The 22,002-nt window shown below is 37.6% G+C and overlaps 1 protein-coding gene across 1 annotated transcript in view; it reads left to right on the plus strand.

Annotated features, from left to right (window-relative positions):
- Window positions 1-22,002, plus strand: part of ZNF804B (zinc finger protein 804B) — a 238,129-nt gene that overhangs the window by 195,254 nt on the left and 20,873 nt on the right. The window contains exon 2 of the mRNA XM_062567734.1: window positions 14,215-14,358. Within this exon, the coding sequence (XP_062423718.1) occupies window positions 14,215-14,358 (144 nt within the window). The remainder of the gene's footprint in view (window positions 1-14,214; window positions 14,359-22,002) is intronic.

Here is a 22,002-nt window from a genome sequence, read left to right on the forward strand (position 1 = left end):
CATAAACTAAACGGGCATACAGAGGGACAGAGGCATGTAGATCACTATAGTATACACTTTCTCTTGTGCAATTAGTAGAAAATTTGTCTTTCCTTTGTCTTCCATGGCTGTATTTTCTCCTTGCTCCTCTTCTGTATCTTTGGTATTTGCTTCTTTATTTTCCAGCTGTCTTCATCTTCTTTGTCATTTTTCTATGTTTTTTAGTGTCTACCCTCAGTAAAATTATTGGAGATGTGGTTCACTGGGTAAGGCTGGAGCATAGGGTACTGTTTCTGCTAGAACCACAAACTTGCAGGCAAATCTTACTCATGTCATCTCACTGCTTGGTGTCAATTTTTCCATATTACTAAAAGTGTAGAGTGCTCCTGACCCCCTCTGCCCTTCTGCCAGTGATTAGAAAATGAGAGTGGATAAATGCAGTGTCGTGTTCCTGGCTAGATCAGAACATTCATCTTGTATGGGGAAAACATGAAAGAGGTGCCAACGATTTTGTGAGAAAGTGCCTAGCTATTTAAGTCCAGGAAGACTTCCAAATCTGTAAATGAGTAGGTATAGAGCTTGGGGTTTTCTTCTTGGTATTTCCTAATAGCATGCCATTGAACATGTTGGATTTGTGCTGGGTTCCTATGCTGAGATACCCGATTCAGCTCCACAAATACCCATATGTGGTAGGATGTGGACAAGTTAGGTAGTGCAAAGCTGAATATGGTGAGGGCAAAGTCCTAGCCCTGCATTCAGCGCAGGAGACAGTCAGGCTTCAGAAGGGTGGGGTTTTTTGAATATTAAATATATATGTAATTATGCATTCACATGGTGAACAGATTTAGAGATGAAGAGAGCGATGGCTATACAAATCAAATATGGCCATTTTTATTTCCTTCCATAAAATACATATTGTAATTCTGGCAAAACTTGTCACAGTAGGCTTACTAGAATAGAATAGGTTATTTTGAATATACAAAATATGTTGCATTGAATTAATAACTGACATTTACTGTATATAGGTTATCGAATATAATTGAGTGTCTGGCATTTAGGAGCTGTATTCCTCTCAAATGGGGAAAAAGAAAATTTGCAGGACTGCAGTTGCTGCTAAAATGAAGTTTTACACTCATCTGCTCATCCCCTTCATAATGCAAATTGTTTTTAAACTGGTTTAGACATGCATTCCAGAATGGCTGAGTCTTAGTTCTAATGAACTGAGTCAGAATATCTGCTTTAATAATTTTGTACAGCATATTACTTTTATTATAATAAGAGTGGGATATCTTTAAATATGGGTAATCATAACTGACAGAAATACTATTCCCTGGATATTTCTATGGTGCACTTGTATTTTTCACTGCCTGTGTGCCTGGATGCTTATGAAGAATACTTGCACTATTGAGAGCACACGTATCATCAAACAACTAATATTGGTTTGAGCCAGCTCAGAAGAATCTAACTTCACACTAACACATCAAATCTCATAATGGCCAATTTTCTGTTGGGTTTTCCTGATAAGTATATTGACAGTGTAAGGGAATACTGTCCAGCAATGAAACTTAAGTGCAGTAGTCAAAAAACAGGATAAATTGCTTTAAAACTAAATGTAAGCAGTGAAATGTCAATGATGTGTGTACAAAATAGTCGGATTTAGAGACTGAGGGAGTGGAAAGTTTGCACAGAAGGGAAATAATTAACAGGGGAATGACTAATAAAAAAGCCTTCCCAAATACATTAAGATACTTGCTATGCAAAGCTTTTTTTTCTGTCCATCCTCATTAACTCTATGTTACACTTTTCATTCATGTTGTAAATACCAACTCAGTCTAAGTTATACTATAAAAATTATATTCATATTGATTACCTACAACTGACACATACCTGATGTTATACAAACCACTAAATTTTGTCCCAGTCTGCTCTCTACACTGTAGCCACCCAGTGAAGTCTCAATGTGCCAGAGGATGGATAAGCTGCTGATAATTACTGTGAGCTTGATTCTGCTTTCATTTACAGGTAGATGAACAAAAATTATTCCCCTGAAACCAGTGGCATGTCAGAGGGATTAAGACCATTTTTTTTTGTTTATTGCATTTTATTCAAGAACGGTTAGTTTATTGTGTAGTTCTTAAATACTGGAAGGAAATATCATCCTGTCATCATTAACTCATTGAGTTATCTATTTTAATTAGATTAAGTTAAAGGTTCACACACATATTTGTATTCATTAAGGAAATGCACTGTCAAATCTATTATCTAGTAAGATTGTAATATAGATGCTTTCTGAAGATTTTATGTGCTGGGAAATTATCTAAAATCAAAGATATGAAGTATTTTTGTTGACTTCTGTAGCATTAAAAACATTAAACATTCACTGTGGAATCACATTTTAAAAATAAAGAATCCAGAGTCCATAATACAGGAGTTTCAACACAGGAGCTCAGATATATAGTAGGATATTAAATTGGCATTTAAGAATATCTGCCCTTTAAGAAAAGTGACACAGTAAGTCAGGAAATTTAATGATTGCACTCTTTGGAGTTGAGACCTCCACATTTATATTTATGATAGGTGATGATGAGGCCAGAAATGTTCTCTCAGGTTGAGAGCATCCAGCTTAAATCATTTTTCTGAAATTGAGAACCTCTAATGTTGTACCGTGTTCAATAAGTTCATGGAATTAATTGACACCCCAGGAGGCCTCATGAAGCAGCATCAAACTGTAATCAGCCACTTGAATTGTTGTTTCACGAAGCCTCGGGTCTCTACGGCAGCACTGGAAGCGCTCGTTACTGCCACGGTAATGTATCCCCAACCAAGCACTTGTGATAGAATTAGCTCTGCCTTACATAGTTCATTCATCTGAGGGCAGATGAGGATGGATCATCTTTTGTTTGTTCAACAGAGTATTTGTTTAAGATCTTTTGTGGCCCATACCCTGACTATTTTTTAAATTATATGTTGTATTCTACAAGGCCATTCTTAATACCAGCGATCGTGTACAATGAATTAAAGGGCACAATAGATAAGTGTGCTACAAATTTGGTATCGTATTTGTTACTCAAAAATATTCCAACACAATAATCTAGTCTCTTACTGTAAAAAAGGTGTTCTTTTCCTTTTCCACATCATTTTTTTACATCTACCTTTTCAAATATATACCCATAGGGAGGTTGGACTAGATGATCTCCAGAGATCCCTTCCAACCTTACTGATTCTATGATTCTATGATCCTCCCTTTTAATAATTTTAAAAGTCTGAAGAAATCCTCCTGGACCTAAATTGTACTATAGCTTTTATTTGCTGTGTTTTTCCTACGTATTATACTTGTTATAGCTGAATCCTAGACCCCCATTAAAATCAGTACAAAACTTGCATTGACTCCTGTCATGGCAGATTGAGGAATGCCCTGGCTGCCTGCTGGCCCTGGGCCGAGATGGAGATATCTGCATCATCTCTGGTTTGTTGTCACCGAGGAAGCTCGCAGAGGGGCACTCGTGAGCTCCCCTGCTCACAGAGGACTGGGTGGAGTGCTTCAGGCAGCTCCACTTACGTAGCACATTTTGCAATATGTGTATGTGCTTTTTCAGTATGTCATTATTCTGAGGAAAGAAACTGCAAGAGGAGTTAGCTGGTCAGTGGCACTGAGGTGTCACAGAGGACAGTGAACTGGAGGTGCCGTCTCCACATGCTCTGGAAGGCCGGGTGTTGCTACAGTGGAATATTCTGAGTAGAATTTCTCTTCTCGTCATTAGCAGGCAAAATAAGCAATTGAACATATTGCAAACTTGCAGCTACTTAATTAGCAGCACTAATGACTATACTGCCCTGCAAACACAGAAAGAGGTAGACAGGACCAGGAGTCTGTCTCTGCCATGGGTGGTAACTTGAAAGAATGGGATACAGAAAAAATTAGGAGGGACAAGGGCAAAGTCACAAAGTCGTGCAGGGTCAGATGCAAGTTGAGTAAGGTACTGTGGTTTGAAAGGATTGTGCTGTGTGTCCCTGAAGTCCATGTACACCACGTATGGAAACCGCAAAGACAACTACTTGGCGTATAAGTGACATTTAGCTGGAGCAGTGCTCAGCGTCGTAGCTGAGATGCTGCTGCTTATTTGTCTCCATTCCCGCTTTCAGTAGCACATTCACTCCTCCCTGATGAGGAAACTTCCTGAAGCTGAGAGTGAAAACTAGCACTTTATCCCTAAACATCTCTCCTAGGAGAAGGCTGGAACTGAGAATATGATGTAAGAATGTGTAAAATACATCAAGTTTTTAGATCTTCTTGATATAATGCTAATCAATTTTAAGTCTGGAGGTGCAAGACAAAGACTGAATTAATGTCTTTGGTCAATAATTGTTATCTGCAGTCAGCAATCAAGTATTCATGTTAATTCTTACAGAACTGTTAAGTAACTACTGTCTTTTGCCTGTGAATGTGCTCCTGAGCCTTTGCATTCACTACACAGAAATAATTTTGGAGCATAGTTGTTTTCCCTTTGGGCAGAGAGGGTATTACCAGGCAATTATTCCTATGTGATGGCTCTTGAGCACGGGATGTGGGAGAGTTTGATTTTGGAAATTGCCATAATGGTGCCATTAATCTGCAATTTCAGTGCCCAGTTGTATTTAGAAATTAAGTCACATTTAATTGCCTGATGTGTTACAGGATGGGTTTCAAGCCACAGATATTTTACTGAAAAAAAGCTAGAAAAAAGTCTCCTTTCCTTCTCTCCTCCCTTCCTTCCTTCCACTTGTGTTTTTTTAATCAGAATGACAACAATGTTATAATTTCATCTGGCAGATGAATGAACACGATTTTGTTTCTTGGTGGAACAGTGACACATATAAAACTGCAGAACTGACAAATAAGTGCACAGAATTTTGCAACCTCAATCTACACATTTGGGGTGGGGTGGGGGGGGGAAGGGTATATGTCTGTGTAAATAACTCTCATTTTCTCATTTAGATTTTATAGAGTAATTTGAAATTCTCCTTTTTCACATGGATAGCCTTAAATGCTAAGGAAGTGAAAGCTTTCATATATTGGTGTTGCAGGTTGAAAAAGTGCAAAAAGGGGTGCATGAAAAGCTAATGTGCAAAAATATCCTGTTTTTTGGTTAAAAGCTTTTCATCAAATGCTGTACAATGCAGTGATGAGGCAGAATTTTGTGGGGAAGTTGTAAGAGGAAATGAACTACATAGATATAATTGAATAAATACGTGATTAATGCTTACACTATGGGACATTTTCCGAAGTAGAAATATACATAAAAAAAAGAAAATAAATATTACCAATCTGGATTTACTAGAAGTTTATTAATATTTTTATCATAAATTTACCAGTTATTCTCTGTTGCTATGAGCAATAGAATCCCACCGATATTAGATGTCATACTGTATCAATTATGGTATTGAATGAATCTACATGAATTGGCTTTAGTATAATGGTATCTGCAAAGAAGGAGTCAAACAATATTAAAAGGGAAGAATGAAAATGTTTAATGTTATTAGCATTAAAGACCATAAAAATCTATTCGATATGATTAGCCTATATTTTATGAAATATGAACTTAATAAAGAAGAAGATTCTCACAGCCAAGGATGAGTTGTGCAGTAACTCTTCCTGAGCTCACAACAAATGCTGTATTTTCCTACACAGTTACAGCATGATCAATGCTTTGAGCTAGCCTAAGTATGAAAGAAAGTGCATATAAGCTAAATTCCATTGTGTTCTATAGAAGAAGGTGTTGGTTCAAAATGTACAAGGATCTTAAATTGTATCAGATAGGTTTCATCTGAAAAGAGGTATCAAACAAAGAAATACAACATTGCACATTCTATTAAATGCAGTGTTGGAACATGCATTGTACTCTAAAAATTGCAATTGGTAAAGTGAGAATGGCAAGAGATAAATGGAGAACTAACTCTTCAGATTAATTGATAATACTTCACTCATCAGAAAAGAGGCAAAAGAAATGATCACTGCAGAGGAGGAGAGAGAAAGTGGTATGGAATACTGAACAATTGAAGGAACTGACTTTAAATTGAAGGCAGACAGTAATCTCACAATCAGATTCCCTGGAGGACTTCCATTTCTGCAGAGAAACAGGAAAAGGTGAATGATTTTTTAAAAATTATTTATTTCCTATGTAACAAGAACATTTCTTCTGCCCAACTTAGAAGACACACTTCTATCTACATTTTAAATTAGTCATAACAAAATAAAATCTCACTGGAGCCTTAGTAGCAACTTTGGATTTACACAAGTCAGCAAAGCTACAAATCTGCAGAGTAGCTGGAAACTTTCTGAGATCCTCTGGCATTTTGTAGCTTTTGAGTGCGTACCCATGACTCTTTTAGACTTCGCTTTTAACTGCCTAACATATATTCCTATCAGAAATAAAAATACATTCTCTTCCACTGTTATCCCAGAAATCATTTCAGCCTTTAAAATTGTATCCTAACTCTGACTTCCTTTGTATCCTTGGGTACATTCTGGGTCTCATCCCTTGATCGCTTTGGGACTATTGCTGTAGTTGCAGAACGACAGCAGAAATCACTTTTTTTTCACAGGACAATTAGTATCTGTAAATCATTATTTAAATATTTCGTTCACAGGAAATACTTTGAAAATAGTATGTCAAAAGCTAACCAGCATTAATATATGTCAGAGATTAACATTGTGGATTAGATTTAAAAAGCAGGCAGCATGCTATTAAGGAGACTTAGAGTATCTGTATTTTCCTAAGTCTTCAAATCAAGTTTAGTCTTCCATTACCGCAGTCCTATTATATCCTATTATAAATTTATCATGCACCATCTTAAAAGAAGAAAAGTTTGTAGATATACCTACTTCTATGATGTCAAGATTGTTCTTGAGTCTATTACACTGATGGTGAGCAACTTTCTTCTGTCTGATTTCTAGCCTAAAAGTAATGCAGGCTCTATGTCCCACTTGTACTTCATGCTTGAGTGCTTTCCCATGTCTCTTTAGAAAATTTCTTGCTTTATATATTCAAATGTAATGTTTATCTTTTTTACAGTTACATCTCACTAGCTGGATAAGAAACAGGAACATGTTCTTCATCATCTTCTGCTTCAAGTTGATGAGCTTAGAGAAGAAATAATTTAAATTAGTTCATACAAGTTTAGCCTGACAATTTGTACCATTTCATATCATCTTCCTTCTATCACTCTAATTCTGAAGTCATTGACTCTTTCCTCTATTGTTCAGATCCTCCACCATATTGACAGTGCTTCCCAATTTTATATTATTTACATCCTGTCACTTTTGGTACAAAATCAGTGGAAATAATAAATTAGATTCATTCCATGAGTGGTCTTGGAAGAACTCCATTAGTTAGCAATTCTTCCCATCTTATACTTTTAGTTCAACATTAAAGATTGCTGTTTCTCCTCTAACTTTTTAACTACACTATTAATTTTGCACTAATCCCAATTAAAAAAAATTATATTATTCAGCAATTATTATTTAATGAACAACTGTATCACTATTTAATAATATCCTGTTGACATGTGACAGTTCTTACTGATGCCCATTCACATCAGCTACAGTGGATTAACCTTGTGGACAAAATCATTCCTCAAAATCCAATATCAAGTTAATCCAGTATTTGTCTTTGGTAGGCTGATCCAGATCACTGTTTATTCCATTTTCCATTAAACTCCACCTCTTCATTATCTTTTCTTTCTAAATCTGTTGTAAAGCTATGCATATGATAGATGTCAGGCTAAGATCTGTAACTGTCTAGATTATTTTTCTTCTTCTTAATTCAGATCTGTTACTGAGAATAACTCAGTTGCAAAAAGTGTTTAGAAAACCTCAGACAAGCACAAGTCCCTTATAAAATTACCAGAAGAAGCCATGTGTCTTAGACTATATAAGATTTGTCAAAGATCTGAATACAGTAGCCCTGTTGGTGTTTTCCTTCAAATTCATATTTTCTATAAAGCTGATTCTGATTCCGTATTGCCTATTTTGATATCAAATAAATTGGGAATAGGCTTATGACTCCTTAAAGTAACAGCTCTCTGATAGATCTGACCCATTAGTTCCGGGAGGTTTGTACTCTGAAAGGCAAGTAGGACATGCTAAAAGCATTGCACTTCTCAGGGCTCAGCATTCTAGTAGCAAATGGAAGTGGATTTAATTGGCAGTATTACAGGAATAGCCTGAGTGTGAAAAATATGAAGATCTATTTGTTTGGAGAAGTTAGGAGCTGCTTTCTGTAAGTCTGCAGAGAATGATAGCATTGCTGCTTTTGAAAAAGAAGAAAAAGATCCTCTTGCAGGTAAACATAGGTAAATCTGTAACTCCTCACAGAAACTGTGCATAGAATTTTCAAGGTGGATTGCAGAGGGGCAAATGAAAATCATTGGCTTCTCCTGAAATCAGTTTCAGGATAGGTTAGAGATGTGCAGGATACTCACCGAAGTGAGAATATGTGTTAAGAATGAACCAAGAGGCTGCCAACCCCGAGGCTCCTGTGATTGTGGTATACTATCCAGGTTTCACACCTGCTAGAAGTGGATATCTAATGCAGCTGACCAAAGTCATCTACTTTTCATTCCATCCCCACTATTAAACTTCCCTAGCAAACTCTTTAGTTGGCAGAAGAGAGTCTTCTCCAGAGAAAAGAAAAGGAAGCATTTGGGGACTAGTTCACTGATTGAACCATCCTGTGTTCACTTGCGTATCCTAACACGGGATATTTGCATTGCTCTCAAGTTTCATATTGCACACAAGTACTTTGACTACTTCCTGCATTCAACTCTGCATCTTGCCTGATGAGTTCTAGAGATCTTTCTTGATATATTGTGCTATTGTTGCAGAAGGAAAGACAGAAGGGGCATAAAAGTTATCTGCAATTATCCCAAGAAGTGGTGAATGAGCAAGCCTTTGTCAGGGCACCTGGGTTGAAACAGAAGCCCCGCAGTTGCTGTCTGCATCCTTCCTTGTGCAGATCTTGACCACTTGGAGACAAGATATTTCTATAAACTTCCAGAAAAAAAAACTCTGCTATTTACCATAGTGTTCACCTGAAAGCTCCAATAGGAATATGAATTATAAACTGAAATCCAATTTGCCTAATTTAAATACATAACTCACAATTTCTTAAACCTCTTATCCTTACTGTTCTGCCCAAGGGTCTCTCAAAATGTGGGGACCAAAACTGCCTCAGACATGAGCTATATCTATACTTCTATTGTATCTGCCCCAGCAAGCAGTCCTAGTCTCTCAAGCCCAGGATGTGGAATAGCTGTGAACCACACTGCATCCCATGGCATATTGGTTGTCTCCATGCTGAGCTGAAGTCTGCTCAGGTCCATGGGATATACTCCTGCAACCCTTAGAAGTAACCGATATGCTTGTTTTTATTTCAGTGTGTCTCAAATAACGTGAGGGCTGTGTTACAACCTGCCTGTGTAGGCTATTTATGGCATGATGTGCCATGGCTTTTTATGGCATGTGAGCATTGCCTGCCTTGGGGAAGGCTATGAGATGTGGATGCCTAAGGGCATGCTCGGTAGCTGTTGGAGGACTATCCAGGGCAGGCAGAGCCTGGTGAAGTCTCATACTTGCTGCCTACAGAGAGGTGGTTTCTGAACTGAATGTTATCCCAGAACTGCCCTCAGCCTCATCTCCAAGGGAACTAGCAAGTTTACTCCAAAAGAAAAGCCAGGGAATGAGCAATCATATACAGAGTGGGGATGATGGAGGACCAGGTTCCAAGAGCCAAGTGATTTGATGGTGTAGATGTACTCAATAGTATTTTACAGCTGACATTTCACCAATACTGAATCAAGTGGAATCATTACCCTCAGCATCTTACATATAACACTACTATTAATATGTCATACTGTGATTTGCCTTGACTTTCACTGTTGACTTTAATTTCTTTTCCACTCTAACCTCCTGGACCTTTTCCCATGCATTGCTATTTATTCAGCTATTCACAACATAGTGAGTGTGATTTCCCCTTCCAAAATGTAGCACTTGACACACATCCCTACTGCATTTTCTTGCTGATTTCAGACCATATCTCCAAAGTATTAGTTATTTTGAATCCAAATCCTGAATTTTAAAGTGTTTATACCTCCTGTACCTATAATTAATGTAATTCACAGATTTCATATGTAATCATAGTTCATTTCATTTTCTAAATCAGATGAAAATATACCTAAAAATTCTCAGATGTAGAATACAATTCTGCAGCTTATTTATATGTGTGTATATATATGTATGTATATGTATTATATATTGTCCTACTTCTTCTTTATCTACTGTCTGAGAAACCTTGAAAAAAGAGGCACTTGAGTCCTTTCAATATCATTTAATGCTGACACTCATATCAAATCTGGCTCACAGGCTTATATTTAAGATAGGAAACAACTCTGCTTGTGTCCCCAAAGAAGAAACAGTCCATCATTTACTGAGCTCTGCATTTTTGTAACAGTTAGCAGTTCTGGTTACTAATTTTGCATTCAAATTTAGAAATAGGTGATGGAAAATGGGCTAATAATGTTATATTTTCCCCCATGTTCTATTTACAAGCACGATGAATTTATTCCACTATATTTGTAGTAATGCATGGGTTTATACAAAGCTGCTTCTGAAAGTTAGACTATATCAAGTGACCTACTTTTCACCTTGTTCCATTTGAACAGAGCAGATATATTTATTATCAGTTCCTGAGGCAAGCAGTATAGTATTGTTTTGTCTAGATCAGCATACTTTAATGGCTATGCAGTCTATTAAATATCTCTTACAGACTCTGGATTTAATAAATGATTTCTAATTGACTAGGTGTCACTGGCAACATTCTAGAAAACTCAGTTACATGAGATTTTTCATTGATTTTGCCTATATTAGAAAAGGAAATGTCAGATACCATTAATTGCATTCTCACAATAAGATGCATGCTGCAAAAGTAACTGCTAAGTGAAAGCACTTCCAGCCTAATGCTCAATAGAAGTATTCATTTTAAATGAATCCAATATATAAACACTTATTACTGTTATGTGCCTCTGTGGGCCAAAGTGATGTGAATGCAATTATGACCTATAATATGGAATCACTTTGCAGGTTTCTAGGAAAAAAAATGTATCGGGTATATTTCACACTTATTTATTCTCCTATGGAATATCATCTGTGTCCAGCAACACAGAAGATGATCTAGGAGCCCCATCACTGCCATCGACTTGCACTTGCTGTTCTTATCCATACCTCAAGCATAGCTCTGCTGCTAGCTTACATTGTCTTATAACTATACTCCTTATTTATCCAGGCTACAACAGGCACATGACCAGAGTAAAGCTTCCACCACTGAGACAGATATATTCATAATCCTTGGTGGTTCCCAGTTCAGATTGCTTGTTTTACCTCAACAAGAGAGGTCTGAAAAGCAGACAGGCTTTTGTGATCACCTATGTTTTCTACAGACGTAATTCTACATATTTTCTTTCACATGATCTCATTCATTGTACAAAAATTGACCACTGGTGCCTATATTCCAAGGGAGATGTATTAGCAGTCTGGATATGAAAATTCATTTCACTATGCACAATTTACTGTAGAGCTAGAAGTTCTTATGCCTTTGTAGAGAAAGAAAAATCCATGACCTTTCTAAAGTATGTGATGTAGCATTCAATTTCCCTGCATCTGATCGATAAGCGAGCAGGAAATTATATCTTTCACCATGGTAGACAAGCATAATTAAGCAATAAGGCAATGGAGGTAGTTGTGATTATCTTAGGATGCACCTGGGAGCTGCCTTGTTGCTATTTTAAAACATCCTTATGCTGAGAGAACTGTATTAATTTCTGCTGAGAAAGATAAAGTTGGCAGTTTGGAACAGCAGTTTCAGTTGTGCTTCACAGAGAATAATGCAGTGTGTTCACCCCAAACAATTAGGCTTCTCCTTCAACAGGAGCAAAGATGGAGCATGCTGTAAACATTTAATTGATAGTTCAGAACCAAATATATATATATATATATATATTTATATATATATATGCTTTGGCTGATTGCCAATGAGTGCAAAACTTATGTTTTTACCAGTTTAGAGTAAAAATATGTTGCCCCCAACACTTGACTTCCAGCGAAGGCATCTCTGCATAATTAATGCTGTTGCATCCACGTTCTAATTTATGCATTTTAATTATACCAAAGGCCCAGTGAATAATTAATGCTAGTAAAACAATGAGTCTGAAGCATAAGCTAAAAAGTATCACTTTTTAATGGGCTTTGTAGATTTAAATAACTAATGAAAGCCATTTAACTATTTAATGTGAGACTATTTCCCCCTAATACGACCAAGCATTAGATACCACTATTGAGCAGCCTCTCAAGTGGAGAAATGAGTTAGCTCAGCCTACCTGTTTTTAGAAATGGCCAATCTGAGTGCACCATAGTCCACTAATCTATGCAAGCCACATGCATGCAGGGAGGGGATGTATTTGATGTTTGCCCTGTGAGAGGGATTGATGGGTCATTGACACAACCTGTAAGATGGAAAATGAAAATTTCAGGCACTCCTGTCTTCGAGATGGTCAATTCATGAAATCTCCGTGGAGAGATTTAGAAGTGCATATTAAGAAAGATATAACACCTCTGGAGAGAGTTTCATCTCATCCTGAAATAGGTTTCTGAAATGGAATAAATCACTGTTTGGTAGTGGCTATCATTTTGCTATTGCCTGTGAAGGAAGCTTAGGATACTACCTTAAACCACACACCTAACTCTAGACAGCTCAGTTTAGGTGAAGTTAATCTCACCAGAAATGCTGTCCTCTAATCTATCGTGTGAGAAAAACCTAATATCAACTTGACAGCATCAAGGCCAGGGCGGATATGAAGACTCAGACCAAAGAGTTGTCCGTTCTTGTGCTTCACAGTAGCAGCCAACACCCCTGTTGCAAGGTCAGGTCTCAAGCTCAAAACACCGCAGCTGAGCGAGCCCAGGTGAGGCACGGACAGGCTCTGAGTAGGTGACACACTGAGTGACGAAACCAGGCAGATACCAGGCAGCACTAACTGTGTAGCATGGGCAGTAAAAACTACCTCTTTCTTTAAACAAGTAAAATGATATAGCTCATGAGGAGTTACTGCAATCCCTGGCAGTAGATGACATGCAGTCCAGTAATACCAGCTTGTCAAATTGAATTTAAAATGAATTGCTTTTATGAACTTTTTGATTTGTGTTTTCCTTGATGGAAGTTTGCTTTTTAAGAACATTTAAGAAAGTTTAATAATAATAAATAATAATATAAATAAGTGGTTTTAGAAGAAATAAAATTGTTAAAGGCTGCCGACAATTTTGAACATCAGTCTCCTCATTCAGGCGCGGTGGAGTTAACAAGTTTTGGCTCCTACACGTTAGGCTTTCTCTGTGTACCTAATATATACAGAAAACAGTACTGGACTGTCCCGAACAATTGCGTGAGGCATTAGGGAGAGATGGAGAAGAAATACTGAGAAACCAGCTACATTTCCCCTATCTTCAGCTGTGTGTTGCTGAGCCTGGACACATCTTCTCCATCGCTAGAGCACTGCGCGAGCTGTGCTGGCGTACAGGAGGGGCCGCGGCGTGTGCCGGGCGGCGAGGTGCCGGCCGGCCGGCGTCTCCCCTCGTGCCAGACCCCGGGAAGAGACAGGCCGGCCCTGGAAACGCTCCTGCTGGGAGCCCCACGTCCAGCCGCGGTCCGGCCCTGCTGAATATTTCTTCATACGGCACAGACTGCAGAGCACAGAGGAAATCTGTCTTAATATCTATATAACTACAGCTTCTTTCTTCCGAGCAATGATAACCAAAAGAGCAGACACAGCACAGTGTAAACTGGAAGTGCTGGAGTGACTGATGGACGAACCCTGGTGATTTATCTATTCTTAACTACTCAACTCTCCCAGCGAGGGAGCTGCTCAGAGCAGTGCTGGTATCCCTCCGGGCCTCGTGCCTCTCTGCTTTGCACAGTATCTCCAACAAGTAGTAAGAATAAGTATTCAAGAAATAGAAATATTTAGTAAATCTAACTTAAGACCAAAACATCCTCAGAGTGTACTTTGATACTAGGATGGAGTCCGGTGAACTAGCAGTTTTGTTTGTGATGTTCAATATAGTATTTTTAATGCGGATGACAAAATAGCTAATAAAGCGTGACCTCAGGATCCATATCAAAGCACGTCCCTTTGCTTGTGCCTTCGCAGGACTATGCTGAGAAGGAGAAAGCGGCAGCAAAGGCTCTGGAGGACGTGAAGGCTAACTTCTACTGTGAACTCTGTGACAAACAGTACCACAAGCACCAGGAATTTGACAACCACATCAATTCTTATGACCATGCTCACAAGCAGGTAAACCTGAAAAATGTCCACATGTGCTCCAGCAGTTTATCTTCCTTTTTTTTTTTTCTGATTGTGGAAAGTTTCTAAATTCATTCAAGTAGATGACACATTAATACCTGATACTTTCAGCTTTAACATACTATTTTTTTCATTGAAGTCAAATGTAAATTATTCATTATTTTCCTCCTCAGCACAAGTTATTTTAAGCCTCCTTTGACTGAAAGATCAGTGTCTATCATTTTAGATAAGGGCTCAACACTGCTAATCGCACTGAATTTGATATATTCAAATGTGGAGTTACCTATAAATGAGAGGGAGGAGGAGGGATCATTTCCTCAAATAGCCAGGTCCCTCTTTTAGATTCTGAAGGCAAATGATCATGCTGTTATGTTCCTGAATTTGAAATCCACGTCTTACAATGTTTCTCAGAGTGGAATACAGTTTACCTTGCATGCAGAATGTAATACAGAATAACAGCTGTTGCTACTGCACAACATGACATTGCATTCTTGCAAAAAGATAGTAGTTGCTAATTATTTATCATTATTTTTGTACCAGTTTAATCAGTGCTATATATGGTAGACATATCCAACCTAGGTATGCTTCCTATCCTGTTACGTCTGCTTCCTACATCCTATTTTTCCTCTGATTTTAACAAAATCCGTATTTCACCTTGTGTCATGGAAGCAAAATTCAATCAATTCATGTGAACATGTCAGAATTCTAAGAAAACTGTTTGCAAAATCCAGGAATGAGCATTTCTGCACCTCCAATATAATAGTCTTACACATAAGAAGTTAGAACATGTAACAGGATTCCAAAACTGTACTTACTTGCTTTTTTTCCTACTACTATTTAGAGGTGTTGCACAGTTTGCATTCTCATGCATTTGTGGGCCTGCACAGAAACCCTCCATGGGGTTTCTCCATTGCATACCCCCAGGAGATGGGCTTGTACCAACTTTAGCTAAGTATGGACAGAGCCAAATTGCAAAGACCTTTACAAATTAATAGCCATTTGTTCTATTTTGCAATATATAACACATTCTTGATAATGGATGTCCTGTACTGTTCTTGTTTTGTTTGTTCTCTTATTCCTCTGCTGTATTGTGCCCAGGTACACATACTCACACTTATGCACGAGTCTACTAAAAATTTTTCTCTCTAGATTGCCACCAGCTGAAAAGCATTCAAGTTGCTCATGTATTAATGTCTTCCAGGTGATCAGACTTCTGTGTATACAGTAGTCACGGTCTACTTTGCAAATATATGAATCATTTAGAAACTGCAGGTATTTATTTCTCAGGACTAGAAATACTAAATGTGGAGTACAACAAGCAGCACCAAAGGCAAAACTCCTCACACTCACTGGAAGAAATCTTACTGTCTTTTATATCATTCTAAAGGATATAAATCAGCCTGGATTTTTCCCTGTGCATCTCTCATAGCACTGCATTAATGAATTGGCCAGAGTCTGCCCGGCAGTCGTGCTGTGCTATGCTGCTGTACTCAACACACTCAGAGTCAGCTATACATGGGTGTAAATTGGACTTCTTTTTCTCATCACTCCCAAACCAGAGCTAGATTCATTTAATGTATTTATGTATTAAATCACCAGTAATTCCTTGCATCACTGCTCTGTTAATTAATCCATAAAAAATATTGTAATAATACAAAACAAATACATTTCCAGTTCCCAAACATGTGACTCTAATCCCTGTAAATCCCCATTTGTCTCACAAATAATTTTTTTCACCCTTCAGCCTTTTGCCTAATTGTAAGAGATGCATCTGAACTCAAGTGGATCCACTCCTGCCCTTCCCTCTTCCTCACACCCCCTCTCCCCCGCTATGGAAACCAGCTTATGCAAAATAAAACAACCTTTTTGATGCACCATCTATGTTTGGGTTGTTGGGTAGGGGAGGGGATGGCAGCTTTCCATCACAGAAGGGAAATGTTTAAGCAAAAAAGCTCCATTTAATTTTTAGGTAAATTTAGTGCTCTAAAAGCTGCGATACTGATGGTACTGCAAACTCACAGCCTGCACAGAAATGCACGACATATACAGAATATCAACTGGCAGTAGGAGCTCACCCCATCCTGGCCTTTCAGATGTAGTTCAGAAGCTCAGTTAGATGGGAATTAGCTAGCTATCCTCCAGGTGTGAGAGGGTAATTCAGTCTTTTCTCCCCGCTCACTTCTTCACTACTCAGCCAAATCTGGCAACAGCATTAGTTTGCCTCGAGGAATAGTGTGGATGCAACCTTTTCTCTGACTTTTGTGGCAGGTCACAAAAGGACCTTTATTCTTCTTACTTTTATTGAAGTAATATTAAAAGAAAACAACTTAATTTAAGGTTCTCTGTGTTTTTGGTTAGCGTAGTTTCAAAATGTTTATTCTGCGAAGTATAGTAGCCGCAAGAAAATCTTTCTCCTAAAGTATGATTTTTCTCTCCCAGTAGAGACTTGAGGGTACCTCAGTTAATCCTTTAGTCATCTACATCGACATGCTGTGACCGAGATTCTTTGAATAGAGGATATACAAAAATGATAGACTCTTTATAGCTGAGTAACAATGTGTTGTAGTCCTTCCCGTCTGATTTCTTATCTAAATGCTACTACTTAGAAATTTCTATAAAAATAGCAATGCTGATTAGAGAAGATGGGTAAGTAAAAGCAGAAAGAATAGTGCAGTGAGTAGTTTGTCACTTTTCTTTCTCTTCCATAGGAAACTGATTTTATTTAATGAATTATTACTCCAATCTCCCACCACTATGGTTTTCTATAATTAATTTTGTGATCCATTTTCTAATCTGTGATTTCAACCTGTTGTGAAAGTGGAAGGTGCTGAATCTTGGACCTAACAGACAGCATGACAATCACTGCCTTCCTTGTCCCCAGAGGAATGCAAAACCTTGTGATCACAATCTGGCCTTGTTTGCATAACCAGTCTTTCTGCTGGGTTACATTGCTCTCAAGCAGTATACTCTTTCTCTCTAAGTATACGTGTATATGTACTCAAATGTATGTACGCATTGCATATATACTACATAAGTATAGATACTACGTGTATATACATACATGTTTACACATATGTGTGTATGAAAAAGACTTTGACAGAAAAATTTCTGAACTACATGTCCTTTAAGATCATCTGTGCCTATATCTTTATTCTCTTTTAACACTAAAATGCCCCTGGAGGGGTCTAATACATTTATGTACCGTTAAGTAATTTTGACTCAATATTAAGCAGCTCTCATTTCCTTGGTTGTCTTGACAGCGTTAGTCTTAATATTGCCAACATCTTCCCTGCTGCACTACTCTATAATCATTTTTCAGTGATGTTACCTCTTCTCGGGGATAGACAGTGCAAGTCTGGATAAAGTGAACCTGCAGAATCTGAACAGAACTTTTCCCTCCCATCCAACTTTACACGGGCTGCCTGTCTTAAGCCTACAATGATTAGTTAATACCACAACAAGGTTGGGGCAGGGACAGCAGGTGAGTTCACTGAGAACATGCTTGTTCACTGCACCTGGATCTTTTATCATCACATAGCCAACATGCATATGCCTCGCTGGCCCAGCACATACCAGATAACACTCTTGAAATCAGCTCATTTTTTCCTCTGTTTTTTTCTTCTTTTGCTATGAAATCTCTGACTTTATAAAGACTTGGGCAACAGTCACAGACAGCAGTGCATTTGATAAACCCACTGTGTCTCTCATCGAGTGTCAAGGTGAATGATGCTTGCTATCACTTACTCTCAGTGCTCTTTGCAAGAGAAAGAAAAAAAATAGTTGATTGCATTTTAACTGATTACCTTGGCTCTATAGAAAATCTCTGAACACTAGAGGGGACAAGAGTCCTGATGTGATTTTGTTCAAAAAATGATTAGCATGTAGATAATCAATACAGGCTGCTTCTTGAAAATATAATACATGTGCATGTATACTATGTTACATGCTAAGCTGAAAATAGTAAGGGGGGATAGAGCTTTTAACAGGATTGTTAAGTCACTTGCATCAGTAAAAGGAAACCAAATTTTGGCAGAGGTGTCTGCTTGGTTAATGTTATTAAATGGAATCTTTTAATATCTCCAGATAATTCATATCATTCACTTATTGTGGAAGTAGTTGGAGCTTTCCATTTTTGTAGAAATAATCCTTAGCAACCACCAAGGCTCTTAAATGTCAGCAAGGGAGAAAATCACAAATCTGTTCCATATACTGCAGTATAATGATAATAATAATAATGGAAATAAGCAGCTAAGAAAAACAAGACTGTATTGCCATCTTGGGGTTTCTGATGACAAAACAGGTATTTTGGTTTTGTTGTCAAAATTTAAAGATACAGTTAAATGTATTGTGTTCATGCATATGAAAAAATATCTGAATTTTAGTGCTCTTGAAACACACAGCACTCTAAAGTGGGTGAGTAGAACTTTCAGCCTACCCTTGTTTATGTATAGGTACTTATGTCGTGGTGTTTATACCCACGCTGCTAGCACAAGGGCACGTTTTTTTGCATGAAAGTTTGAATTGGTCTGTACAGCTGTGGGCGCTTGCCAGTAAGCCTCTGTGGTGCTTGTGGATTGAAATGCTAATTCAGGCAGAGGTTTAGGTTAAACATCAAAGCCAGCAACTATGCTTACATTTTAGTTAGTATTGCATTTACCACCTAGAAAATGCACAGGTAAGTAAACACAGAGATAGCTCCAGAATTTAGTGTATCATTGAGATTTTGTTACTTCATCGGCATGTTTATCATTTATTTTGGCTCTTGGGTACAGTTTCCTATTACCCAAATAATTTTAATTTGGAGGAAAGGAACCTGGTTTCGCGATATGGAAGAGATTTCACTTTGGGATCTGGGAGCTCAGACAAATGCAGCAGCAGCAGCAGCAAGAAACTTTCTTCTGGACAAAGTATCATTTATGTAGCTAGGAAAACATAAAGGAAAAGCGTTACCCCAGCACGAAGCTCTATGACTAGGTGTGCTTATGTAGTGTTTGTTCTTCCCTCGGGGTATGGGTGGACCCACCATTCCTCTCGCACTCCCGCACTCCCACGTGGATGAAGTTAAAGTCTGTCCCTGCAGACCCTGCTTCTGTTTCTCTGCTTCAGGACACGGGCCACTAAGAACTGCTGCTTTTTTAAGCATGCACTGGAGTATGCGCTGCCTGTGTCCCTCTGCAAGAAACAGCCTGAGTAGCAGAAGACCTCGGCATATCTTGCTCTCAGTGAGAGATGCTGTCTGCAGCCGTTGCTGTTTCCCTCCTGTAACCATGGAAAAATTATTAGACTGACGCTTTTCAAGACACACACACACACATTTTTTACAGTATTTTCACATTCTTCACATCCCTTCTGAGAAAGGTGAAACCGTAATTCTATTAAAGATTTGGTATAATAGTAGAGGAATGGAGATTATGGTATGATGTTTCTCAGCTCTCCCCACAAATTATTCTTTAATTTCAGTGAAATACCCATTTATTTTTAGCATTAGGCAAATCTATTTTCAGTTAAAGTTTTAACTATCACTTTTAGAAAATTCTTTAGAATGATCATGAGTGAAAGCATACACTTTGTCAGACACTTTGCTTCATCATCATGTTTATTTTATCTTCAATATTATTGTTTTTTGATACTGAAGTGTTCCTTTAACTGTTACTTTCATTATCATACTGCACACATACTGATTCATTTTTTTTCCTGCTCCTTCCTTTTAAGTACATCTTTTTCTTCCATTAGAAAAAATAATGCTCTTTATTTTTCTGGCATCAGTCTTGTTTTCTTTCATGTGAAAACTAAAGCTGAGAGCAAAGAATTCATTTCTATACTCTGTTCTATTGTTTCTGTATCTTGTTGCCTTAAAGGTACACTGTTTTTTCACTCACTCTAAACCCAACAATTTTCTTGTTGTTACTTATGCCCTATTACTTTATGTAATTTCTATTACAGCTTTACACTTTCTTAAATTTTCATCATACATGCGTTTTGCCATTCCCTGTGTTCCTGGTTTGTTCAGTGTTTGGTCACTTTATTTGGCACTTCTCAAATCTGTGTGTTCTTGCTCATCCTTGCAAAAATGGCTTTGCTCCTACTGTAACTGTCCCTAAAGAGCAGGCTGGTACAAGCCTTCAGGTTTTTCATAGTTTCCATTTTCTCATGCTGCCTTTCCCATAATGGCTTTAACAAGATGTGTGGATGAGGAATTGGGTAAATCAACCAGATACGATATATGAAAATCAGAGGGTGTTTTGAAAGCTATTTCTGTTAACGAAAAACCTCAGACATTATAGTGGCACAAAAATGTTGTTTTGTATATTGAAAACCATAAAAAAAGGACTTAAGTGATATCTAAAATTACTGGAATCTGAAAAAAAAACAAAGAATAAAATATACAATACTATGGCTTATGTGCAGTTCCATCTGTTACTGCTGATAGATAGCATAAGACTAAAGTAGTCTATTTTCTTGGCTCAAATACTTCTTTCGCTTAGAAATAGGGGATTCCTACCTTTCTTAAAACATCTTTACACCACATTTGCTGCTGTTCAGAGTGCCTGCAATTCAGCATCTTTGAAATGCTGAAGTTGCAGTGCACTGAAACAAACAGTCAGGTTGTGTCACATCACAGCAACTAAAGGCAACATAAAGCGATACGGCATTTAAGCAAAGGAGCACAGCATATAATAAGGTAATTCGATGGTATCACTGTGTTAAATAAGCGTTTATTCTGCCAGTTCAAAGTGATCTTAAAATAAATAGCCAGTTTGTAATATCATGCAATATTTTCTTAAATGTTTTGAGAGGAGGCCTGTATTTATATCCATGTTAGAGATGTTTCAACTGCACGTTACAGCAAATGAACGTACCACAGTAGTTCCAGAGTAGCAGAAGCAAAATTATCAAATATCACCGAGCATTGTCTGGTGACTGGGCATGACCTGAGGCAGCAGATTCCAGAGAAATGTCACCATAAACAATTCTTTATTTTAAACTTACAAATCTGTGCAGGTCAATGGGCCTTATTAAGAACTCCTGCACCTGCTGCTGTGCAAATACTTTGCTTTTTTCTCATTACTCAGTGATAACACAAATAAATTAGCAGTATTCATCCTTATAAAATTGCATGCTTAGAATAATGAGCTTCCTTTATAATCATTAGTACTTAAAAAATCTCTTGCAAATAATGCAGAGCTTCTTTTAAATGTAATGTCTAGATAAGCTAAATTGTTAAATGCTAGATGTTACAGAATTACTTTTGGTACTTTTTAGAATGAATGCTAATTAACATGCAAATTAACAAAGTAACCCTCTTTAAATTGGAAAAAAAAAAGCCATGGAACACTTAATTTCATAGTTGTTAATGATGGTCCAATAACTGTAAGATATTTCTTAAGAAGTATTTCTTTATATAAAGAATTACAGAAATGTATTATCAAATTTTGGCATTTAAGACATAGCAAAAACTAGAATGTCTGTTATAGGAAGTTCTCTACATTAATGCTTGTGTTATCGTCTTTTCCATTCTTCTCAGAGGGTACACATTTTAATTCTCAAAGTTTTATAACTAACTCTTCAAGTAGGAGGAATAGTTGAGGCAATGTAATGAATTCAATGTAATGAATTGCTTATTTAAGTATGCAA

Source organism: Rhea pennata, chromosome 2 (genome assembly GCF_028389875.1).
Source record: "Rhea pennata isolate bPtePen1 chromosome 2, bPtePen1.pri, whole genome shotgun sequence".
Lineage (NCBI taxonomy): Eukaryota > Metazoa > Chordata > Aves > Rheiformes > Rheidae > Rhea > Rhea pennata.